The sequence below is a fragment of the Ziziphus jujuba genome, chromosome 10 (genome assembly GCF_031755915.1).
Source record: "Ziziphus jujuba cultivar Dongzao chromosome 10, ASM3175591v1".
Classification (NCBI taxonomy): Eukaryota; Viridiplantae; Streptophyta; class Magnoliopsida; order Rosales; family Rhamnaceae; genus Ziziphus; species Ziziphus jujuba.
The window spans coordinates 8,139,570-8,164,896 of NC_083388.1; the positions used below are offsets into that span (position 1 = coordinate 8,139,570).

The following is a 25,327-nucleotide window of genomic DNA, read 5'->3' on the forward strand; positions in this document are numbered from 1 at the left end:
TGAAAAGAAGTTCAGCTTGACATTACCACAAACAACATTTATACAAGAAAGAACACAGAACCATAAACCATTATAAAACACTATCTTATTCACGCTCCCACACTACACCCAGAAGACCACTCTCAGTTAATCAAAGCGGACAAAGTTTTAACCAGAGATTTCAATGGACCTGACGTCGGGGTTTTTGACCTCCTCTTTAGGGACAGTCACAGTAAGAACCCCATTCTCCATAGCGGCCTTAATCTTATCCAATTTGGCATTCTCTGGAAGCCTAAACCTCCTCAAGAACTTCCCGCTGCTGCGCTCAACTCGATGCCAAGTATCGTTCTTGTCCTCCTTCTCCACGTTCCTCTCAACGCTGATCTGGAGCACCCGATCATCTTCAACTTCCACCTTCACTTCTTCTTTCCTGAGCCCTGGAATATCGGCCTTGAACACATGGGCTTCTGGGGTCTCCTTCCAATCGATTTGGGTGCTCAAGAAGGCAGAGTTTTCCCTAGAAAACTCTGGGAAATTTGCAGACAGCGAGGAGGAAGGAAAATCCTTGAAGGGATCCCAAATGTCGAGAGAGAAGGGATCGATGACGCTGCTTCGTCGGCCACCGAAGATGTAACACCCCGTCCCAAATCGCACCGGAATCCGTGCACGTTGACCGAGGTTGACTGTTGACCGTTGACCGAAGGGGGTCAAAAGTTGACTTATGGACTCGGTGGGAATTTTGAGATGACTAGGGTACCGTGGCGAAGTGCACGATGCCACGAGTTCGAAGACTGGTAGCACGTCGAAAACGGAGCTACGGTTTGAAAGTTATGGACGAAACAAGTTGCGGTCCAAACTGTCCAAGGGGTGCTGGAGTTGACTTTTTGTTTATGGGGAATTGAGCTTTGACTCATGCATGGTTGTGAAGTGCTCGTCGATACGAGTTCACAGACTAGCAGCACGCTCAAAACGGACATCCGGTTAAAAAGTTATGGACGTTTGAAGTTTACCGGATACCGTATTATTTTAATATTTTTTGGGTCAGTGAACAGTGAAATGCCACGTGTCAGCTTCTGATTGGTCCACATGGCATGAACAGTATCACGCAGGGTTTTAATTTTGAAAAACTCTCGGGGAAGAGAGAGAAAGAGAGAGAAGAGAGAGAAAGAGAGAGAGGAGAGAGAAAGAGAGAGAGAGAGCCACCGCCGGCCACCGGAGTTTTCCACTGTTCCGGCCGAGTTACTGTACATGAACCGGACAGAAAGCTTGCCCACCTCATTTCCGGCAAAACCTCCAAATTGCACGGCGAACGGCCGCCGGACGCGCCCGGATCGGACGTCCGAAGTTTGGCGGCGATTTTTCCCCTCCACCGCCGGCCACCGCGAATCGGCACTATTCCGGCCGATATACAGTACACGCGCCATACACCCAGCATCCTCTCCTCAAGTCCGGCCTACCCACCAAAAATCACGGCCATCGGACCACCGACGCGCCGGGATCGGAGCGTTTTCCGGCGAGGGGTCGAAAATCTTCAAACGGTGCTTTCTCCGCCGTCCGACCTCCGTTTTGCTCACCGTCGGTCCCGTTGGATTGCTCTCCTCACGATCTACAAATCTGCAAAATTTCACAGCAAACGGCCACCGTCGGAAATTACTGTTCCGGCGACGGTTGCCGGTGACGTGGCGGTCCGCCGGAAATTACTATTCCGGCGAGTACCCGAAAATTCCGGCCAGCTCCAGTCCGCAGTGTTCGACCTCCTGAACCCAAATCCGACTTCCGTTTCCACCAATTCGCGACGGTTTGGGAGAATTGCAGAGCCGAAACCCGAAAAGCTTCCCGATAAAATTCCGACCCCGTCGGGTACGATCATTGAAAATTAAGACCGGATCTGTGATTAGCATCACTCGAGCTTCGATTCGGTATATAACTCGTAAATTCTAGATATCGTTTGTGTTTTGACCCCCCGGGTACCGGGTATTATTTACCCGAATAAAATATTAATTTATTTGACTGTCTGTGAATTTTGTTCTAGGAGCACCGGTGAGTCGTAGAATTGATCCCGTAGTGGATCATGGGTTAATTGCGTGCTCCAGGTGAGTGACCCACCTTCAAATTAATTTTGGGGAATTTAATTGATGAATATATTATGTGTGAATTAAATATTTGGAATTTAATTTCTATGTGCCAAATATTTATTGGATTTATTGTAGAATTATTTATGAATTTATTGGATTTAAGAAAATATGAATTCTACAATTTATGCCATGTGGAATTATTTTATGGTTTTGAGGATTTTGAAATTGGTGTGGTTTTAATGGTAAATTGGGCACGATTCGATTTTCAAATATTTCAAGGAAAATATTTGGTTATGTTGGTGATTTCAATTTTTATGAAATATGCCCATAAAATATTATGGGATTTGATTATGATATTTCGAGAAATTATTTATGCTTGGAAAAAATGTGGATATTTGAATTGATGGATTTGGGAGTTGGTGGATTTGAAAATCATGGGATTTATGGTATTAATTATAAGGAAATTGTGGAGAATTTCCCGATTCAAGCGGATGGATTATGCCCGCTATGCTTATGAAAAATGTGAAATTTGTTTTAAATTTATGGATTTTATGATTTTTAGATGCACCGTGCACGTACTGGTGTTCTGATTATGTGATATGGTATATGTGATATGGTTAGTGTGCACACGGTTGTGATTAGCGCGCAGGTGGGTGTGAGTAGCGCGCGGTTGATATTATGAGGGTGTCCTGTGGATGCCATCGGAGAGGGCGGCCACCCCCCTTTGGCCGGGACACCAGGTTAGCAGCGGCGCAGTGGGACGCCACGCGACCGTATGCCGGTTTCTCTCTATAACCTCCTGTCTGGCGGTACCTTGGGACGCTGGGTACTGTTGGCGCCACTGGTATATAGTGGGTGCATCAAATGATTTTCAGAACTGTGCTTTAAAAATAAAATGTTTGGAAACTGAATTGGAATTAAAAATATAATTGTTACCGCTTCTGGTATTTAATTGATGTCTTGGTTTTCGGGGAATATGGATAAAGGGTTTTGTGAAATTGTTTTAAAAGGGGAACCTTTCCAACTGAGAGAATTGTAAGGGTTTTGAGAGAAAATATTATTTCCAAATAATTATTATTTATACTTATTACTGTGATATTATATGGTATAGTAGTAGGGTCGCTCACTGAGATGATTAGCATCTCACACTCTTAAATTCCGTTCCTCTAGGTACCAGGTTGTCGGTGTTCACTCGGAGCGGACTTGATCTTCCTCGCTGTTTTAGTTCGGCAGTACCCTGTTATTCTTTTATTGCAGTTGTAATATTTCTTTCACTCTTGTTGTATTTATTTTGCACTGGATTACTGTATTTATTTATTTAAGTGCTGCAATTTGTGGAATCGATTTGTAGTACTGTGGGAGGAATAAGGGGATAATTTTAGAAGTGTGTTTTCAGTGCAGGGAATTTTGTGGTAAGTAAATCCCTTAGGGGAGGCTCTGCCGGATTTTCCGTTGGAAGGTTCGGTAGGGTTTCCCTGGGATCAGGGCTGTCTAGGGTTCCGGGGAAGGAATTCTGGACGGGTCCTGACAGTTGGTATCAGAGCTCTAGGTTCTAGTATTTCGAAGGGACTGTGCATTGTTGTGCATCCTATCCGTGTTTAATCTCTCGTTTTACCCGTGTGAAAGCTTTCTTTCCGTTTGTCTCGAAGTAAATTCGTTGCCCGAGTTTGAATAACTCTAATCTTCGAGGGTGTCAATTAGGATCATCTAGCCTAACGGGGAATTCCTATGGCCTAGTCGATGGTCGAGGATGCCTTTTCTTTTTGAAGGTCAAGCTTATCATCGTGAATGGTATCCGTTTCGTTCATGGAGAAGAATGATGATTGCCTAAGGATGTGTGTCGATCGATTTCAAGGCGTCAAAATATTTTTCCAATCGATTATCAAAATTAAATGCTTTTCAACGTGGTATTGGAAATTAAAGGTGTTTTATTCAAGTATTTTTGGTTTGTGTTCGTACATGTATTTGTATGTTATATTGTTGATATTATACTGCACCATATGGAGGCGGCGAACCAATGTGGTCCATGTAGAGCTAGCCCCATGATCATGTTGCCTACGAGCCCGGGGAATTGGACGGCCAATATAGGCAACCACCCTGGTTTGTATTGGTAGCAGAGTGTCGGCGACAGTTGGAATCATGGATTACGTAACATGTAGAAGGTGTCGTACGTACCTCCATTACAAGCGTGCATATTTTATTTTATGCTATGGATTTTAAGATATGATTTTCAATGTGGAGTTTTAACAATTGCCTATGCAAGTTAGGTATATTTGAAAAATATATTTTATTATTTGTTTTATGTTATGGTTTTTCCAAGAGCGACTTAAGGGTTAAGTATCGCCAGTCGAGAATCCAAAGCAGGGTATCGTTGAGTTCAAAAAGGAGATCTTAAAGGAAGCACGCGATTCAAAGTATGCGATACACCCCAAGGGTACCAAGACGTATGGAATGCTCACTGGATGACATGGTGGTTTGGCACGATAAAGGAAGTTGCAAGATCCGAATAAAGGTACTTAGGTCACCGATAAGTAAAAGTAGGGAGATGTAAATATGGATTTCGTGCTTAAACTATCATTCACAAAGAGAAGGTACGACAGCGTTTAGAGAATCAAGCAAGCTCCGGATAGCGACTAAAGTTCTACTTGGTGGTTGATGAGGTTAATGAGATGAGGATGATTCCTTAGGCATGGTTGGATGTTTAAGCATGGTTATTTTCATTCTAGAAGCTAAGATCTTGATATCTTATTTCCTTGGAGATTTAAGGTTCATATTGGTGGTGTTTTATCTATTTAAGGTGGTTGATATTGTTGGTGATAATTTACAATGATAAGGAGTATGATTTTTGGGACGTAGTTAGAATTTAAGAAGTGTGGAATACCTTGTTGGGTTAAGGATCTAGTGATTTGTTCATAGTATTGGTGGTGATGCTAGAATTAAGATTTAAATTCCTTATTGCTTGAGGTGTGGATTCATGGAATTTATTTGAAATGAGGGAAACTTAGGGTTTTCAAGAATGGTATTTGGATGTTGAGAATTTTATTCATGACCTTGATGAATTTAGTTAAAAGAAAGATTGATGTTTGTCGAGGTTAAGACTATTGGTTAATCAATGAGGAGCAAGGGTTTTATAATTGTAAGTACTAGGAGGGTAATCGAAGACAAGTGAATTAATCTCAACCTTAACTTGGTGATACCAGTATTTGAGGAAATTAGACTTAAGTTCTAATCTTACCTTTTGAATTGCTGATCGAGTTACAAGAGTTGGTTGTTGGTTTAAGGATGCATGCTTTAGAAGCACCTTATGGTTAGCGTTCGACTATGACCAAGACTTGTAGATCGTGTTCTCGTGGACCAATTTGACTATCCTTAATTAGTGGGCATGAGAAGGAAAGTTGCACAAGAGGGAAGTTAAAGTCACTATTAGGCGAATGTAGTGGCAGATGCTTTGAGTAGGAAGGCTACTGGATCCCTTGCTCACATCCAAGTCATCCAACTACCTCTCATGGTGGAGTTGAAGAAGATGGGGGTGTTAATGCATATGCATCCTTCAGGAGTTCTCATGGCTAGCTTCCAGGTACGACCGGTGTTGGTGGATCGTATAGTAGAGACCCAAATGGAAGATCCTAAGTTGAGGACAATTAAGGGCAAGGTACAAGAAGGTCTTGATCCGGAATTTTCCATAAGGAGGGATGGAGCCCTCGTGTATAAAGGACGACTTTGTGTTCCGGATATTCCAGGACTCAAGAAGGAGATTTTAGAGGAGGCGCATAGCTCGATGTATGCGATGCATCCGGGAAGTACCAAGATGTACCGGACGCTTGTTAAGTATTATTGGTGGATTGGTATGAAGAGAGAAGTGGCAGACTTCGTATCAAAGTGTTTGCTTTGTCAACAAGTGAAAGCAGAAAGACAGAAGCCTTCGGGATTACTCCAACCTTTACCGATTCTCGTGTGGAAGTGGGAAGAACTCAACATGGACTTCGTATTCAAGCTTCCTTCCACACCTAGAAGGTACGACGGCATTTGGGTAATCATTGATCGTCTCACCAAGTCGGCACACTTCCTACCGGTACGAGAACATTTTTCACCCGAGAAGTTAGCTTAGTTGTTCGTGCAACGCATTGTAAGTCTTCATGGAGTACCGTTAGCCATCGTCTCCGATCGAGATCCGCGCTTTACTTCACGACTATGGCGGAAGTTGGCTGATGCACTAGGAGCAAGACTTAACTACAGCACCGCTTTTCACCCGCAATCTGAGGGACAAGCAGAGTGCACAATTCAGACATTAGAAGACCTGCTAAGGTCTTGCATTATGCAGTTTCGTGGTAGCTGGGATGAACAACTGCCATTGATAGAGTTTTGTCCTCCTGCGTACCGTGAGGCGAGAAGGAGAGAGTTCGAGGAACTGCGACAGGGGAACATGACAGTGACCGAGTACGAGAGGAGATTCCGAGAACTATCAGAATTCTGCATGCACCTGATTCCCGACGATCACACGAAGAAGCTGAGGTTCATAGACGGATTGAAAGAGAGCATCGGCTACACCCTTTCCGGATCAGTACATCCCACCTATCAGTCCGCCAGGGATGCAGCGCTCGAGCTAGAGAGACAGGAGGAGATACACAGACCCTCAAGGCGCAGATCTTTCGAAGGTTCGTATAGCGGAGTACCTCGACAGGGGGCAGCTAAGAAAGGCCATAGCTCAGGCTCAGACAGTGATGGGTTAAGCCCACGAGGCAGATTCCAGAGGAGAGATAGTTATCGCATGCCCCAGCCAGCTCGCCATTCGATCAGTGTGGATGCAAGCTTGTATCAGCAGTCACGCATTAGTTCTCCGCGGATTTGTCCACTTTGTAGGGGGAATCATTCTGGGCAATGTCAGATGGATGGGTTCTGCTTTCGGTGTGGGCAGCCAGGTCACATAAGGAGGGATTGCCCTTATGGTAGCAGCAGTGTGCTAGAAGCAGGTCGACGGACACAGCATACGGGGATATTTCCAGGACAGAATTCCCAGGGGAGTCAGCCAGTAGGAGTTTTTTCGGGATCAGTCCAGCCGTCTGCAGGATCGAGTCGAGGTAGAGGAAAGAGACCCCAGCAGACAAGTCAAGGCCGGGTGTTTGCTATGACGCAGCAGGGAGCCAGGACTACGCCCGACGATTTCACAGATCAAGTGATGGAAGCAGACCTGATCCTGTTGGATCTATCCGGACTTGAAGTAGTGTTGGGCATGGATTGGTTGGCAAGGAACTACTTAGTCGAGGAAGCGACATGGGAGCCCGAAGCGCAGGTGCGTGATCAGAACCCTTGTTTGTTCCAGTGACGTGCGGAAATTTCGAGGACGAAATTTTTGTAAGGGGGGAAGGCTGTAACACCCCGTCCCAAATCGCACCAGAATCCGTGCACGTTGACCGAGGTTGACCGTTGACCGTTGACCGAAGGGGGTCAAAAGTTGACTTTTGGACTCGGTGGGAATTTTGAGATGACTAGGGTACCGTGGCGAAGTGCACGATGCCACGAGTTCGTAGACTGGTAGCACGTCGAAAACGGAGCTACGGTTTGAAAGTTATGGACGAAACAAGTTGCGGTCCAAACTGTCCAAGGGGTGCTGGAGTTGACTTTTTGTTTATGGGGAATTGAGCTTTGACTCATGCATGGTTGTGAAGTGCTCGTCGATACGAGTTCACAGACTAGCAGCACGCTCAAAACGGACATCCGGTTAAAAAGTTATGGACGTTTGAAGTTTACCAGATACCGTATTATTTTAATATTTTTTGGGTCAGTGAACAGTGAAATGCCACGTGTCAGCTTCTGATTGGTCCACGTGGCATGAACAGTGTCACGCAGGGTTTTAATTTTGAAAAACTCTCGGGGAAGAGAGAGAAAGAGAGAGAAAAGAGAGAAAGAGAGAGAGGAGAGAGAAAGAGAGAGAGAGAGCCACCGCCGGCCATCGGAGTTTTCCACTGTTCCGGCCGAGTTACTGTACACGCACCGGACAGAAAGCTTGCCCACCTCATTTCCGGCAAAACCTCCAAATTTCACGGCGAACGGCCGCCGGACGCGCCCGGATCGGACGTCCGAAGTTTGGCGGCGATTAATCCCCTCCACCGCCGGCCACCGCGAATCGGCACTATTCCGGCCGATATACAGTACACGCGCCATACACCCAGCATCCTCTCCTCAAGTCCGGCCTACCCACCAAAAATCACGGCCATCGGACCACCGACGCGCCGGGATCGGAGCGTTTTCCGGCGAGGGGTCGAAAATCTTCAAACGGTGATTTCTCCGCCGTCCGACCTCCGTTTTGCTCACCGTCGGTCCCGTTGGATTGCTCTCCTCACGATCTACAAATCTGCAAAATTTCACAGCAAACGGCCACCGTCGGAAATTACTGTTCCGGCGACGGTTGCCGGTGACGTGGCGGCCCGCCGGAAATTACTATTCCGGCGAGTACCCGAAAATTCCGGCCAGCTCCAGTCCGCAGTGTTCGACCTCCTGAACCCAAATCCGACTTCCGTTTCCACCAATTCGCGACGGTTTGGGAGAATTGCAGAGCCGAAACCCGAAAAGCTTCCCGATAAAATTCCGACCCCGTCGGGTACGATCATCGAAAATTAAGACCGGATCTGTGATTAGCATCACTCGAGCTTCGATTCGGTATATAACTCGTAAATTCTAGATATCGTTTGTGTTTTGACCCCCCGGGTACCGGGTATTATTTACCCGAATAAAATATTAATTTATTTGACTGTCTGTGAATTTTGTTCTAGGAGCACCGGTGAGTCGTAGAATTGATCCCGTAGTGGATCATGGGTTAATTGCGTGCTCCAGGTGAGTGACCCACCTTCAAATTAATTTTGGGGAATTTAATTGATGAATATATTATGTGTGAATTAAATATTTGGAATTTAATTTCTATGTGCCAAATATTTATTGGATTTATTGTAGAATTATTTATGAATTTATTGGATTTAAGAAAATATGAATTCTACAATTTATGCCATGTGGAATTATTTTATGGTTTTGAGGATTTTGAAATTGGTGTGGTTTTAATGGTAAATTGGGCACGATTCGATTTTCAAATATTTCAAGGAAAATATTTGGTTATGTTGGTGATTTCAATTTTTATGAAATATGCCCATAAAATATTATGGGATTTGATTATGATATTTCGAGAAATTATTTATGCTTGGAAAAAATGTGGATATTTGAATTGATGGATTTGGGAGTTGGTGGATTTGAAAATCATGGGATTTATGGTATTAATTATAAGGAAATTGTGGAGAATTTCCCGATTCAAGCGGATGGATTATGCCCGCTATGCTTATGAAAAATGTGAAATTTGTTTTAAATTTATGGATTTTATGATTTTTAGATGCACCGTGCACGTACTGGTGTTCTGATTATGTGATATGGTATATGTGATATGGTTAGTGTGCACACGGTTGTGATTAGCGCGCAGGTGGGTGTGAGTAGCGCGCGGTTGATATTATGAGAGTGTCCTGTGGATGCCATCGGAGAGGGCGGCCACCCCCCTTTGGCCGGGACACCAGGTTAGCAGCGGCGCAGTGGGACGCCACGCGACCGTATGCCGGTTTCTCTCTATAACCTCCTGTCTGGCGGTACCTTGGGACGCTGGGTACTGTTGGCGCCACTGGTATATAGTGGGTGCATCAAATGATTTTCAGAACTGTGCTTTAAAAATAAAATGTTTGGAAACTGAATTGGAATTAAAAATATAATTGTTACCGCTTCTGGTATTTAATTGATGTCTTGGTTTTCGGGGAATATGGATAAAGGGTTTTGTGAAATTGTTTTAAAAGGGGAACCTTTCCAACTGAGAGAATTGTAAGGGTTTTGAGAGAAAATATTATTTCCAAATAATTATTATTTATACTTATTACTGTGATATTATATGGTATAGTAGTAGGGTCGCTCACTGAGATGATTAGCATCTCACACTCTTAAATTCCGTTCCTCTAGGTACCAGGTTGTCGGTGTTCACTCGGAGCGGACTTGATCTTCCTCGCTGTTTTAGTTCGGCAGTACCCTGTTATTCTTTTATTGCAGTTGTAATATTTCTTTCACTCTTGTTGTATTTATTTTGCACTGGATTACTGTATTTATTTATTTAAGTGCTGCAATTTGTGGAATCGATTTGTAGTACTGTGGGAGGAATAAGGGGATAATTTTAGAAGTGTGTTTTCAGTGCAGGGAATTTTGTGGTAAGTAAATCCCTTAGGGGAGGCTCTGCCGGATTTTCCGTTGGAAGGTTCGGTAGGGTTTCCCTGGGATCAGGGCTGTCTAGGGTTCCGGGGAAGGAATTCTGGACGGGTCCTGACAGAAGAAGCTTGGAATCAACGACATCTTCTTTTGCTTTTGCTTGGACTGTGATCGAAAAATTCGAAATTCGAAATTCGTAAATTCAAATCTGCGTCTAGATTTTCGGTGATTACTGATAATTAATAACTGCTTAGGGCCTGTTTGGCCAGCTGTTTTCAGAACAGTTTTCTGTTCTTGAAAACAGAAATTTGTTTCCAAAACAATTTTATACCTGTTTGGCCATTTGTTTCTAAAAACAAGTTCTGAAAACAAGTTAAAAAAAAAACAAAATTGGGAAAACATCAAAAAGATGTTTCCACCTGTTCTCTCACCTTGGCCTCTCTTGTCTCTCACCTGCGTCGTTCGACCAGCCCCTTCACTGGCTTGCGAAACGTTCACCGCTCGTCGACCCACGCACACCAGCTAATCTTCATCGAACAGATCTCGAATAGTCAGCCGTGCCTTCAACAAAAACAGATCTTTGCTGAAGTTCACCGATCTCTGCTGAAGTTCTCCCATCTTCGTTTGCTGCTCCTTCCACCTTCCATGGAATAATATATTTAACATAAACATCATTAATTACTTCTATGGCTTCTTGCATGTATGTATTTATATATATATATATAGTCCAGCTCTTATCATGAGATTTTATTTTTAAAAAAATGCATATATTTAAAATGATATATATGAGTCTGTACCACAATTTCATCAGGTATCCTAATGAAAAATTGTTTTATATATATATATATATATATATTATTTATATATAAAACAAAAAATATAAATGGACCTGATTAGCTGAGGTTCCAGCGCCAAAGACAAAGCCAGTAGGGAAATCTTGTCTGCTAAAAGCCTCAACCGCTAAGACCCCAACGCTGGTATTTAGCACAAAAACAGCAACAAACAGACTCTCGACATTTTTCTTTCTGCCGATCACTACTAATTATGATTTAGAGAGAGAGAGAGAGAGAGTTTTTTGATCGAACTGCGATAAATACACATCGAATACACAATCAATATAGTCAATAGTGATTTATCTTTTCAAGCTGCATAATTATTTCCTTCTCTCTCACCACTGGAAAAGATGTCGATAATTTTAAATGATTCTTATTATTATTTTGTTTTTTGTTCTACAAAAGTTATTCGGATTGTTGTTTGTTTGGCTGCTTGGAATAGACAAATCATTATCTTTCTGGTCCTACCTACCTACACACGCATTGAATTTTCCTTTTCATGGGGATAATTATGGATTATTCTCTTTAATTTTTTTACAGATTTGTTACAAGTGCAAGTGTGGCCTAATAGAGACATGTGGACACCTTTTATGTTTACATGAAACCGTGTACACATACATACATATACAAACAAAAGAAAAAAAGATAAAGGATGGGATGTTTTGACATGTGTGTGTATATATATATATATATATGCATGGAGTCAAGAAAAAGTTTGTGTGGCTAAACAAAAGAAATGTGGATACCTTTTCACATGTAACCAAACATATTTTCTATTTTTTGGGATTGAAAACTGTTTTCAAAAATTAATGGCCAAACGCTTTTTGTTTTCATAAAACAAGAGAAAACAGTTTTCTGTTTTCATTTCTGAAAACAATGTTTCAAAAGCAGAACACAGAAAACATGGCCAAACAGGCCCTTAGTTTCTCGTTCGAGAAAAGAGGAGGATGGCTTGGGTATTTATGGTAGTGGATGAATGTTCCAGAATCTTCTAGGCTTTAGGCCCAGAATCTTCTAGGGCTTTAGGCCCATAGTCGGTTTTCGGTTTTGTGTTTAAAGGTGAGGATGTTTCCAGACTTGTGCAGAACTTTCCTGTGGGTTTTGAAGTGAAAATTTGTGGCCCATTTAAGTTATTTTTTAAAGATAAAGACAAGTCATTCCATGTGCCACCCATTCGAGTCAAGATATATACATTTTAATTACATTATACACATGCAATAATTATTTTATATTATTTTGATTGATATTCTAAGTCAAAAAATTAACAAAATCATATCATTTTCTTCTACAAAATAAAGAATGAAGGATATAAAATTTGGTCGATTTTTATTGATTTTGAAAATAATCAATGCATGCATAAGAAATATTATTTGTTACAAGTGGTGACTACATGAGTCAATGCATTTTAATTTGGATTGGTTAAACATCAAACAAAACTAGTAGAAGATTTACTAAATTCATCAAATTGTTCCAAAGGATCAAAACGGCTAGCTATTAATGGGATTCCTTGTCGGCTCTCTGTCAAATATTTGTTTGGACGAGGGCTTTCAAATACATCATAAGCTAAACTGGTGCTGACGAATAACCAACCCACAATGAATAGAAAAGGTATAGTAATACTATGAATAACCCAGAATCGAAGTAAGATTGCTTCCCCAAAACTTGAAATTAGTAAATTTCCATTTACTAAAATCGAATCTTTTCTTTGTGAGATCGTCAATATTGTACCAAGGGTGTCTTTAGAGTTTACCGAATCAATATAGCTATCCTTCTTCCAACATAGCAATGGAATTTTACAATCCGTATTGAAATGAAGTGTTCGATAATTTCTTTCTTCTTTTCTTTTTGGTTGTCCATGTAGAATTATGTACTATTCAATAGAAAATACCTCAAATGCCTGTAGTACCTGTAGTAGTACTCGTAATATAAGGGTTTTCTCTATTAATGACTTTGGGCTCGAAACTGAAGATCAGGTAAAATGTGAATTTGACGAGTTATTGGTTGTAAATGATCCACTAACCAACTTTCCTTTTGGAGTAGTTAAAAAATACTATGATGGCTCCATTGTTTTATTATTTCGTTTGTATTTAGCAATTCCAAATTAAAAATGGCCTGATTAAGCCAACCAATTCTATGCAATAGCCTAATATGGAGACTCAGAGTAGTTGTTATACACCGCACAAATAAATCTATACAGGCGCATGTCAAAAACATATGTATATATATATATATATATATGAGAGAAAAAATTAGTAAGTAATTTTTTAAAAATAAATATTATTTTTTGATAAATTGAGGAGGGGAAATTATGCACCAGATCTTAAACTCGGATTTGGGATTATCACCATTATAAATGTTCTAAGGGAACTTGTTGAAATTAATTGAGTTGTTTTGTTAGATTGATTAATATATAGTCATGGTTTATATATATAGATATATACATGGAAAAAGAAATGCAAGATTGAGATGGCAAGATAAAATTGCCACCTCTTCCATGCACGTGTTGTATGAGAAGAAAAATGTTCCCTTCTTTATCTTCCGTGTGCTGATCCAAAATTTAATCAATCCTATGCATCATTCGTTAATTACTACCAGATAAATTGAGATGAATACGTATTATAACAAACTCTACATAAATAAATACATAGTCATGCTACAAGCACTAGTAGACGTCGGCCGTGGCTTGTACTTTAACTTGGCATTAAAGAAATGATAACTCGATGAGAAGGCAGCAAAAAAAGCTAGAGAATTGAGCATCCAAAAGGAGAACTATAAATTCATCACCAAAAAAAAAAAAAAAAAAAAAAAAAAAAGAAAGGAGAATCATAAATAATTGAATAAATAAGAAAAAGAAACAAAGAACAAAAATCAGACAGCTAAAAGAGGAACTCTAGTTTTCTTCAAACCCAAACCTAATTAAAATTTGTATCTTTTATTTTATTTTATTTTTTTAATTTTTCATAATAAAGAACAAGGCTCAAGTTACAGGCAAAACACGTGAAAGGACAAATAACATACATAATTCTGTATAAATATAAAAACAATAATTTGACATTTTATAAAAATATATTAAATATTAGGAGTTTTTCTTACTATTGCATTAATATATAGTAAGATCAAACATTACAGATTGCATACGTAAACGATTTCTTGATTCCATATGCATCTGTCACAACTTTCACGTTCATCTTCTTCGCACCATTCACTTGTCCATCCTGTATTTTTCTTTGTTATATGTTGGATCGGACAAATCTACGTCGTTTATGAATCCACTTAATACTTCACATAATTTGCTTCGGCATTCTTTCAATTCACTTTTTGTTTTAATACTGGAAAGCAATTTTATTCCCTTGCGCTCTTCTCCACTGCAAATAAGGATGATCCCAAATATGTAAGAAGCTCCTTGGTGTCCTAAATGTGCAGCTCTTTTTAAAAGATCTAGTCCTGAATTTGCTGTTTTTGACTTAACATTCAAATATTCCATCTGAAATATTTATATTTAATATTAGAAATAAATATTAAAATTTCAATTATATATATATATATATATATATTAAAAAAAAATTGACAAAATTATCAAGTTAAGATAGAGACACACCTCCTTCTTCATACAATACTTCTGGATGTCCACTTTTCTTGCAGGTGTTATAAAAAAATTTTACTTCATTCCGTCTCTCCCATGCAATATGCTTCAATTTGCCAAGCGACATATGCCGATAAACATAGTCATCTTCACCAACCTTATTAAAAGATTTACAGCTGAAAAAAAAAAAAATGGTAGTTTAAAACCAAAAACGATGCAAATAACACGCGGTCCTTTTATCACAAAACTTAACTAATCAAGAGCTGTTTACTTTCGGTACCTTAAATGTATCCAAGTGCCTAGTTCAAAAACTAAAATTACTTACGTTAATAGTTGTCAATACTTTCTTGAAGAAATGTATATATATTTTTTTTGGAAAACATAAAAAAAAAAATTGTTGGTTTTTCTTGTATATAATTTAGTAAACACAAGTTAATAAAGACAAGATGGAGAGAAATATAGACAAAATTAATTAAAAGTAATTCTTGCGTACCATTTTTTGGTATTGAAGTAATCAATTTGAGAAGAGGAAACAAGCCGGGCCAAGATTTCAGTAGTCAACTCGTTTGGAAAGTGTGAGAAAGCTGGAGGTTCCAATTCCAAAGCCTCTTGATATCTGCGTTTCCTCTTCATCATTGTGATCGAGTTGATGAATATAGAAGCAATAGAAGAACGCATGCCCAAGTAAAAGATAGATCAAAATAATACGTGACAAAGAAAAAGTGAAAATAGAAATTGGTTTGGAAAAGAAAAAAGGAAACTCATCTAAAAGAGAATAGGAAACCTTTAAATTATAATAAATAGAATGCTAAAAGGACTAAGGTGATAACGAGTTTACACATCGCGGTTTTATAATAATTTTGTACTATCAAAACAAGTGGAATTGGAATTTACCCAAAAAAAAAAGAAAAAAAAAAAAGATTGCCGCCGGTTGGCCACCGATTCTGCATTTTTCTAAAATGGTTATATTTTCCTTTTACTAGAGGGTACATAATGCTTTATTCTATATCACTACAAGAATCGCATTGATAAATGACGCAATAAATGCGTCGCAAAAAATAAACAACGACGTATTCCAATAAATAGCTTAACATCCTATCGCAAAATGCAGACATTTAGCGACCCATTATCAAAGTCATCTATTCATGAGTTTTTAACGATTTAAATAGATATTTAACAACTCATTATGAGAGTCGCCTATATGTCAATTTTTAGTGATACATGTTACTTTTAGAGACACATTACGTGAGTCATGGATATTAAAGTTTTTACTGATAACCATCGACTTTTAGCGATTTATTATCAGAGTTGCCTATATTTCCATTTTTAGTGACAATATACACTTTTAGTGACGCATTATTTGAGTCATCGACTTAGAATTTTTAGCGACATAGATCGACTTTTAGCGATTCTTTATGAGAGTCTCCTTATTTAGGTTTTTAGCTACATTCATTTATTTTAACGACGCATTATATAAGTCACCTATATATGAGTTTTTAGCGACGCATCTAAACTTTAATGACTCATTATTTTCGATCCACTTATAGCGACGTATTTTCTAGCAACTGTTTTGTATATAGTTGCTAAATAAAGATATTACAACTGACTTATAAGTAGAGTTGCCTTTTTAGTGACCATGGAGGATTTTAGCGACGTAGTTTTCATTACTTATAGCGACTCTTTATTTATCTTTAGAAAAATCGCTAAAATAGATATTAGCGACTCTATTTTAAGCATCGCTAGATTTGTTAGTCGCTAAAGATAGGCAAGTAAAGGTCGCCAAATATGTTAGGCGATCTTGTTTCTTTTTTATGCGTCACCCATTCATTTTTTAATTTTTAATTTTGTGAATATTATTAAAATAGTAAAAATATAAAAATAATTAAAATACAAAAAAACTAAAATGAGCTTCATCCAAAATAATTAGAATACAAAAATTTAAAATACATATTTTTTCATGACAAATTAATTATCAAATAATTTAAATATTAACTCATTGACATAATTTGTAAACTATTGTACTTTTTCATAACAAATTTAATATTAATTAAACTTCCATGAATGCATACTCATTGAGATGGAAGTTGACGTCCTCTTGTTGACGATATTACACCCTCATACTGCATATGGAAAAATTAAAAAAGTTATTAACACTTATGCAAAATAAATAAAATATTAATCATTATTAAATTTGTAATTTAGTAAATGAAAATTTAAAGAATATTACCATCGTTCTTAAGATTTGACGAGGTGCATTTCTCTTAATTAAAAGTGGAAAACACATAATGAAGCAGATCAAAAAAATAATTAAATGAATAATAATAAATGTTATAAATATTACTTAAAACATAAGGTAATAAATATAAGTACTAATTTATTTAGAAGATATTGTTTATCCATATCCCTTTACAATCATTACAAACATAGCTACTCTCACATTCATCCTCATTATCATTTTTATTGATACTTGGCAACTATATGACAAATGGATTGTGAGCCAGCATAGTATCCTCAAGAACATCTTCTTCAACAAAAGTACGATGTGGTGGTGAAGTTAAAACAACAGACCATCTCGAATCAAGTTGAACCCACCATATGTCTCCGCCAACCATAAAGAAAAAAGAAACCCACCTAAACAATGGAGACGTAGAAAGAAAAAACCCAAAAAATCACGCAACACAGAAAAATCCAGCTTCTCTGCCGACAACAATATAGACAAATGAAAAATGAAATCCGAAATATCCCACTCTTTAAGTCTTTCTTAGATTGCTTCCAAATATAATATCTATTAGATAGTGTACTTGATGTAGTCTTAAAAAAGAAAAGGGATTCAAAGGTGCGCGTAAAAATTTTAAAACGAGCCAAAAATTTTCAAAAAATGGCAAAAATGTGTCTTTTCTCTCAATTTCATTTCTTTTTCTTTGATTAATTTTTTAGTTTTCATTTACAAATAAAAATTGAAAATATTTCTTAAAAATGCGAAGCAAAATATCAAAAATTGCTGTTTATTTTTTTGTTTTTCAAATACACCTTTATTCTTTATAAAATTTACATATCTTTTAAAATTTTTATTTTTTTAATTGAGAGAATAGGCGATGCATTCTCTTCAAGAAGGGTCGCCTGTTCTTGAATTGTGCGATCAAGCGACGAATTATGGTAAAAAAGCATAGCCTGTTCCAATTTTTATATTTTCTTTATAAATTTTAAATAATTTTTTAATTATTCATCTACAAATATATTCATGTAGCAATCCAATGAACATAAATTTCATTGATCTAAAAACAGAAAATCGTTTTGTCAATACTTTTCTCAATTATTCACATATATGTGTATAAACGAGACACAAAATATCTCAAGATCTAATTTGAGATAGAGTACCGAATATAGAATTCTAATTCAACAAGCATTTATTGACCAATTTATCTACATAAGTATGTTAAATGAGCTTAATTTTCATGTGTTTATGGTCAATGATAGCTTACTTGTTTTTAAAAATTGAAAGTCTATTAAATTGTTTTTTCTTAAAAATAAAAAATAAAAAAAATTGAAGGAATAGGTGATGCAATTCCATTAAAACACGTCGTCTATTTCATGTTTTATTATTATTTTTTTAATCTTTAATTAGTTTTGTTGATTGCTCATCTACAAATTAAAAAAAAAACATATTTGTAAAATTAAAAAATTACTAAAAACAACTTTCAAATTCAAAAAAAGTTAAAAATTGGTTGATTGAAAAGGCGACGCAGTTGTTGCAAATGAGTCGCCTTTTCATCTATTTGGTGACTTTTTGTTAAAAGAATGCATCGCGTAAAACTATATTAAGCTAGTTCTTGTTGTATTATTACATCCAAGTTATTTGGTTTGGTAGTGTGGTGATTCCTTCAGAGTGTAAGAGGTCTTGGGTTTAATTTTTTTTTTTTTTTAGTCAATTTAATTTTATTTCAACTACAAATAACCAATGAAAATATTATAGCAACATAACTAAGGTGTTATTTTTTATTTTTTTTTTTTTAGATTTTGGTAACAGACGACGCACAGGCTCCATTGTGCGTTGTTTTTTTTTTTTCCTTTTAATCAATCTATTTTTTTTTCAACTACAAATAACAAGTGAAAATATTAGAGCAACATAATTGAGCTTTTTTTAAATTTTTTTTTAGATTTTGGTAACAGACGATGCACAATCTTCATTGTGCATTGCCTGTTCTTTTTTTTTTTTTTTTTTTGTTCTTTTAGTTAATCTAATTTTATTTCAACTACAAATAACCAGTGAAAATATCAGAGCAACATAACTAAGCTGTTTTTTTTTTTTTTTAATTTTGTTAACAGGCATTATGCGTCGCCTGTTCTCCTTTTTTTTTTTTTTTTGGTTCTTTAAGTCAATCTAATTTCATTTCAACTACAAATAACTAATGAAAATATTAGAGTGATATAACTGAGCTTTGTTTTTCTTTCTTTCTTTTTTAAATTTTGTTAACAGGTGATGCACAATCTTCATTGTGCGTTGCCTATCCTCCTTTTTTTTTTTTTTTCTTTTTTGTTCTTTTATTTAATCTAATTTTATTTTAACTACAAATAATCAGTGAAAATATTAAAGTAACATAACTGAGGTTTTTTTTTTTTTTTTTAAATTTTGTTAACAGGTGACGCACAATGAAGATTGTGCTTCGTCTATTTTTCTTTTTTTAGTTTTTTTAGTCAATTTAATTTTATTTCAACTACAAATAACCAGTGAAATATTAAAGCAACATAATTGAGCTCTATTTTTTTTTTTTTTTTAGATATTGGTACCTAGTGACGCATAATGTGCATTGCCTATTACTAACTGGTGACGCACAATGTGTGTCGCCTATTACTAACTGGAGACTCACAATGTGCGTCGCCTATTACTAGAATCGCCTATTAGTAACTGGAGACGCACAATGTGCGTTGCTGATTACTAGAGTCGCCTATTAGTAAATAGAGACTCACAACATCTATTACCAAAATCTATAAAAAAAAAAATAAAAAAAAAATCAGTTTAATTATGTTGCTCTAATATTTTCACTGGTTATTTGTAGTTGAAATAAAATTAGATTGACTAAAAGAACAAAAAAAAAAAAAAAAAAAGGGAAACAGGCGATGCACAATCTTCATTGTGCGTCGCCTGCTACCAAAATCTTTTAAAAAAAAGAAAAAAGAAAAAACCAGCTCAGTTATGTTGGTCTAATATTTTCACTGGTTATTTATAGTTGAAATAAAATTAGATTGATTAAAAGAACAAAAAAAAAAAAAAAGATAACAAGCGATGCATAAAGGAGAATGTGGGTCGCTTGTTGCCTATATTTAAAAAAAAAACAGAAACAAAAAAACAAGCTCAATTATATTGCTTTAGTTATATCGCAATAATATTTTTACTGGTTATTTGAAGTTGAAATAACATTAGATTGATTAAAAGAACCAAAAAAAAGAAAAAGAACAAGCGATGCTTAACGAAGACTGTGCGTCGCCTGTTACCTATATTTAAAAGAAAAAAAAAAAACCAGTTCAATTATATAGCTTAAATATTTTCACTGGTTATTTGCAGTTTTCAAGAAAATCAAGTTGATTTAAAAAAAAAAAAAAAGGGGGGGGGGGGGGGGGGGGGAATAGGCGACTCGGAATGATTTTTTTGCATCGCTTGTTATCAATATCTTAAAAAAAAAAAAAAGAATGTTATTTTAGAGTTTGCAAGAATAAATTGTACATGAAAAATTATATAATTGAACAACAATCTTATATAATTAAAATTTTGTTATTATGCAAACATAGATAAGTTGATGGTTAATCATTTTTCATAAGTGTAGCATTTAAACAATATAATTCAGATAAAATATATACACAGTATTAAAAGCGACTCTATTCAGTCTCATATTCAACGATTCTTAATGGATGTGTCACGTGTTGTTATTTTTAGCGACTGTTTGACATCGAATGTTTTGGGATGCGTCATTAATTTATTAAATTTTTACTGATGCATTAACCTTAGAGTTGCGGTTTTATTTTTTCAGATGTGTTTATTTTGTAGCGTCGCTAAATGAGTGTCGGTAGATATCAATTTTCACGTATTGTATGTTTGGAGCTGGGATTTTAGTGAGGAAACTAAAGGGAAAAAAGAATAATTCTAGTAGTGTTTGGCTTAAAGGAAAATTGGGATGGAAAAAAAATATATATATACAAGGAGACACAATAGAGGTTTATTTGTATGTGAATTTTATGATACGATCCGTTCGCATATAAACCCACATCATAACCGATATTTTAAAAAAAAAAAAATCAACTTTATGTATATAATAGCAAAATTAATATTTTTTTTAAAAAAAAAAACATCGATTTTAATACAGTTCGCATTCTAATTCTATTCATATAAATATATATTTTTATATTTCTCTTCTCTTTTTTATTTTATTTTTTTATTTTTTTAAGGTTTCTAACATCTAAATAAACTTAAGAATTACTACTTAAAACCGAGAATCATATATAATCTACTTCAGACATCTAAATAAGCTTAAGAATTCCTACTTAAAATTGAGAATCATACATAGTCTGCTCCTCATAGACACATGTATTGTGCGTGTTACCTAGACACAGAACAGGCATAATATATCCTGACAGCTGTACTTCAAAATCAAACCCGGTAGCCAGATAGAACCCTCCAGACCCACATTATACATTTTGCCTACTTATTTTTCTAATTAATATTTTGATGGGTCAATAATTTAATGCATTTATTGAAGAATCGAAACTTTGTTCAATTCTTATATACCAAATTCCGAAATTTAACCGGAGCAAAATAAATGGTTCATTTACTGGAGGGAAAACTTGTATTTTGATTTACCATAAAGGACACTTGGCTATTAATATTTACATAGCTAGCTAGACTAATAGCTTCATACAATTTCTCAAATGTGATTTTTTTTTTCTTTGGTCAAACTTTGTTTTTCATAGTAACAATAGGAAAGAAGTAGAGCTTGACACTACCACAAACACCATCTGTACAACAATGAACCATAAACAATTACAAAACGCTATCTAATTTATAGTCCCATAAATATACCCTGTAGACCACTCTCAGTTAATCAAAGCGGACGAAGTTTTAGCCAGAGACTTCAATGGACTTGACATCGGGCTTTTTGACCTCCTCTTTAGGAACAGTAACAGTCAGAACCCCATTCTCCATGGCAGCTCTAATCTGATCCAACTTGGCATTCTCTAAAAGCCTAAACCTCCTCAAGAACTTCCCGCTGCTGCGCTCAACCCGATGCCAAGTATCGTTCTTGTCTTCCTTCTCCACGTTCCTCTCACCGCTGATCTGTAGCACCCGATCATCTTCAACCTCCACCTTCACTTCCTCCTTCCTGAGACCTGGAACATCGGCCTTGAACACATGGGCTTCTGGGGTATCCTTCCAATCGATTTGGTTGCTCAAGAAGGCAGAATTTTCCCTAGAAAACTCTGGGAAATTTGCAGAGAGCGAGGAGGAAGGAAAATCCTTGAAGGGGTCCCAAATGTCGAGAGAGAAAGGATCGAAGACGCTGCTTCGTCGGCCACCGAAGAAGCTTGGAATCAACGACATCTTTCTTTCGCTTTTTTGCTTTGGACAGTGATTGAATTCGAGCTTCGTCAATCCAAATGGGCGTAGAGATTTAAGATTTTGATGATTGCTGATTACCGCTTAACTTTTCGTTGGAGGAAAGGAGGGAATGGGTTGAGAATTTATGTAGTGGATGAATGTTCCAGTATCGTCTGGGGCTTTAGGCCCATAGTCGGTTTTGTGGTTTCTGGTTTGGTTTGAGGACGCTCTTAGACATGTTTAGAACCTTCCTATGGGCCTTGATGCGAAAATGTATGGCCCATTCAAGTTTCTTTAAGGTAAAGACAAGTACTCCCATTTACCCTTTTTTTTCTGGTCAAAAAATATGCATTTTAGTTAATTCATTGTACACATGGAATAATTTGAATTGATATTTTAGAATTAAAATTTATACTAAGATGGTAAAAAGAATTAATACCATCATATCATTTAATTTTAGAAAATAAAAAATTAATATATAAAATTTGTCCCACTTTCATGAATTTCCGTATGAATATCATCCATGTGCAAAAATTATGGTTTATTTCAACTGGTGACCGCATGAGTCATCATATTTTAATTTGGGTTTGTCAATTATCAACCAAAACCAGGAGCCCATAATCTTACCAGGCTATGCGTAAATGGTTTTTTGAAGAATAGCAAACTTTTATTTTTAAAAAAAAAAATTAACCATTTTGGGACAAAAATAACTTTGATAAAATTGAAAATTACCCAATATAATTTTTTTACCCTTTCTTTCTTCTTTTACACACCCATTCATGTTTTGTGCAAGAGTTTCTCTAACAGGCCACAAACACTTTTTGCATCTCATCTCCTCTCACTCTCATTTTTTTTTTTTTTGTATTTTTTCATATCTAAAACTAAATTCAGATAAAAAATTTATCTTTTTTCTTATTAGATGAAACTGAGAAAATATGTGTTCTTTCTCTTTTTTCTTGTATTTTTGTTAGTTTTGGAATTTTTAAGCATTTTATTTAACATGGGTATACAAGAAATTAATTTATAAGCTGTTATATGTGAGTTTAAAGATACTTAGGTGGCATATGGTTTGAAAATAGGAAAAAATTTGTGTAAAATTGAAAATTTTCAAAAAACAGTAAAAACGAAGGAAATTTGGCTAAAAAGATGAACTTCCATCATTTTTCTCCAGTTTGTCAGTTTTTGCAAGTTTTTCGCTAATTTTCCGCTAGTTTTCGGCCAGTAGGAAAAAGCTATATTTGGCCCAAAAAAACAAAACAGAATCAACTTTTTTAATACAATTAATATGTTTGTTTAGTATTGTTCAAATTTTTATATATTTATTGATTTAGTTTAATGTTATTCATTTAATTTTGTAATAAATTGGAAGATGATGATATTGTAATTGCGGTTTTATACAATGGAACATTGGTACAAAATGATGGTGGTAATTGGGAATATCGAAATGGTAAAAACATAATGGTTTCCATCGGCAAGAGATGCACAAAATCAGAGTTAGAGGATGAGATTTTCAATTCTATTGAGATAGATCGAAATGAATATTAGCTAAAGCTAAAATGGATATATGGACGATGTGCAGAAAAGTTGGATCCTATAGAAATACGCTGTGATAGGGATGTGAAATGCTTTCTTCAAGAAGTGAGGAATTGAGGGATGACAATGATGCAGCCTCCATTATATGTTGAGGTGATTTTAAAAGTTGAACATGTATCTAGAAATGTTTATCAAACATCCTTTGCTTCGGATAGGGGGAGTAATCTTCATTCTTTTTCTTGTCTTCCAATTGGCGCTCGTCTACCACAAGTTTTCGATATTGAACCTATTCAGGCTACATCTCAAGAAATTATGGTTCAAGAAACTCAGTTTAGAGATCAAGTTGATGTTCGTGGGGTCTGGACATCATTTAATATCCACGAAGGAGTTGATGTTGGAGGTGACTATGTTGAACAGTTTCCTAACGATGAGGAGTATGAGCAGTTGCATAATATTGATCATGATGAGAATTACAATGCAGCAGGGGATGATGTTGATCATAATGATGTAGATTTTGATCATAAGTTGCCGGACAATGATAATGATATGCATCCTGAAATGAACAATGAAGGAGTTGATGATGTTAGGGTTCATCATGCTGCAAGTGACCACATATCGTCGAGCAATAAAAGTGGTTCTATGGCCATATTTTCATCAAAGTTCACTGGCTGTGAGAGCATAATAATTGGACAATTATTTCGCAACAAACGTGACTTATAGAATAAACTGAGTATCTATTGCATGTGTGAAAATAAGGAGTTCAAGGTGACACGGTCAACTACACAACGGTATAAGGTTGTATGCTTGGAAAATACTTGTAAATGGTGACTACGTGCAACCACATTTAAAAATGGAGAAATATTTGTTGTGAGAATTTTTGATAATGTACACAGTTGCTCGTTAGATATCGTGCATCGAAAACATAAGCAGGCCAGTAGCCGGGTTATCGAGCAATGTATCAAATCTAAATATGAAGGTATTGCACGTGTTTACAAACCCAAAGAAATTCAACATGATTTTTTGCAGAAATATAGGGTGAATATAAGCTATAACATAGCATGGAGAGATAAAGAGTATGCACTTAATAGTTTTAGGGGATCTCCAGAGGAGAATTTTGCTAAGTTGCTTGCCTACTGTTATGAGTTAGTGTCGAAGAACCCTGGAACTCTTACACGTATCAAAATAGACAATAGTAACAATTTTGTATATTTATTTATGGAGATTGGAGCAAGCATTAAGGGATTTGTATCCCACATAAGACCCATGTTGGCTGTTGATGCGACTACATTGAAAGGAAAATACAAAGGGTACATGTATATTGCATTGGACATGGATGGAAAGCAAATATATCCTTTGGCTTTCGGCATTGGAGATGGAGAGAACAAGTAAGCATATACATGGTTTTTCCAAAACCTCAAGGATGCCATTGGAGATTTCCCGGATTTGGTGTTTGTGAGTGATAGACACTCCACTATTGAAAGGGCATTACGCAAAGTTTTTCCCAATGCGTACC

The 25,327-nt window shown here is 36.5% G+C and overlaps 2 protein-coding genes across 2 annotated transcripts; both read right to left on the reverse strand.

The window, feature by feature from the left end:
* On the reverse strand, positions 1-10,525 carry LOC125420808 (18.5 kDa class I heat shock protein). Its single transcript, XM_060811814.1, has 2 exons — positions 10,398-10,525; positions 1-603 (listed from the first exon to the last, which is right to left on the reverse strand). The coding sequence occupies exons 1-2, from the start codon at positions 10,419-10,421 to the stop codon at positions 148-150; spliced, it is 480 nt and encodes a 159-aa protein (XP_060667797.1). The 5' UTR covers positions 10,422-10,525; the 3' UTR covers positions 1-147.
* A 10,980-nt stretch (positions 10,526-21,505) lies between these two features.
* On the reverse strand, positions 21,506-22,440 carry LOC132799195 (18.5 kDa class I heat shock protein-like). Its single transcript, XM_016018397.4, has one exon. It carries the CDS (start codon positions 22,282-22,284, stop codon positions 21,805-21,807), a length of 480 nt encoding a protein of 159 aa, XP_015873883.3. The 5' UTR covers positions 22,285-22,440; the 3' UTR covers positions 21,506-21,804.
* Positions 22,441-25,327: the final 2,887 nt, after the last annotated feature.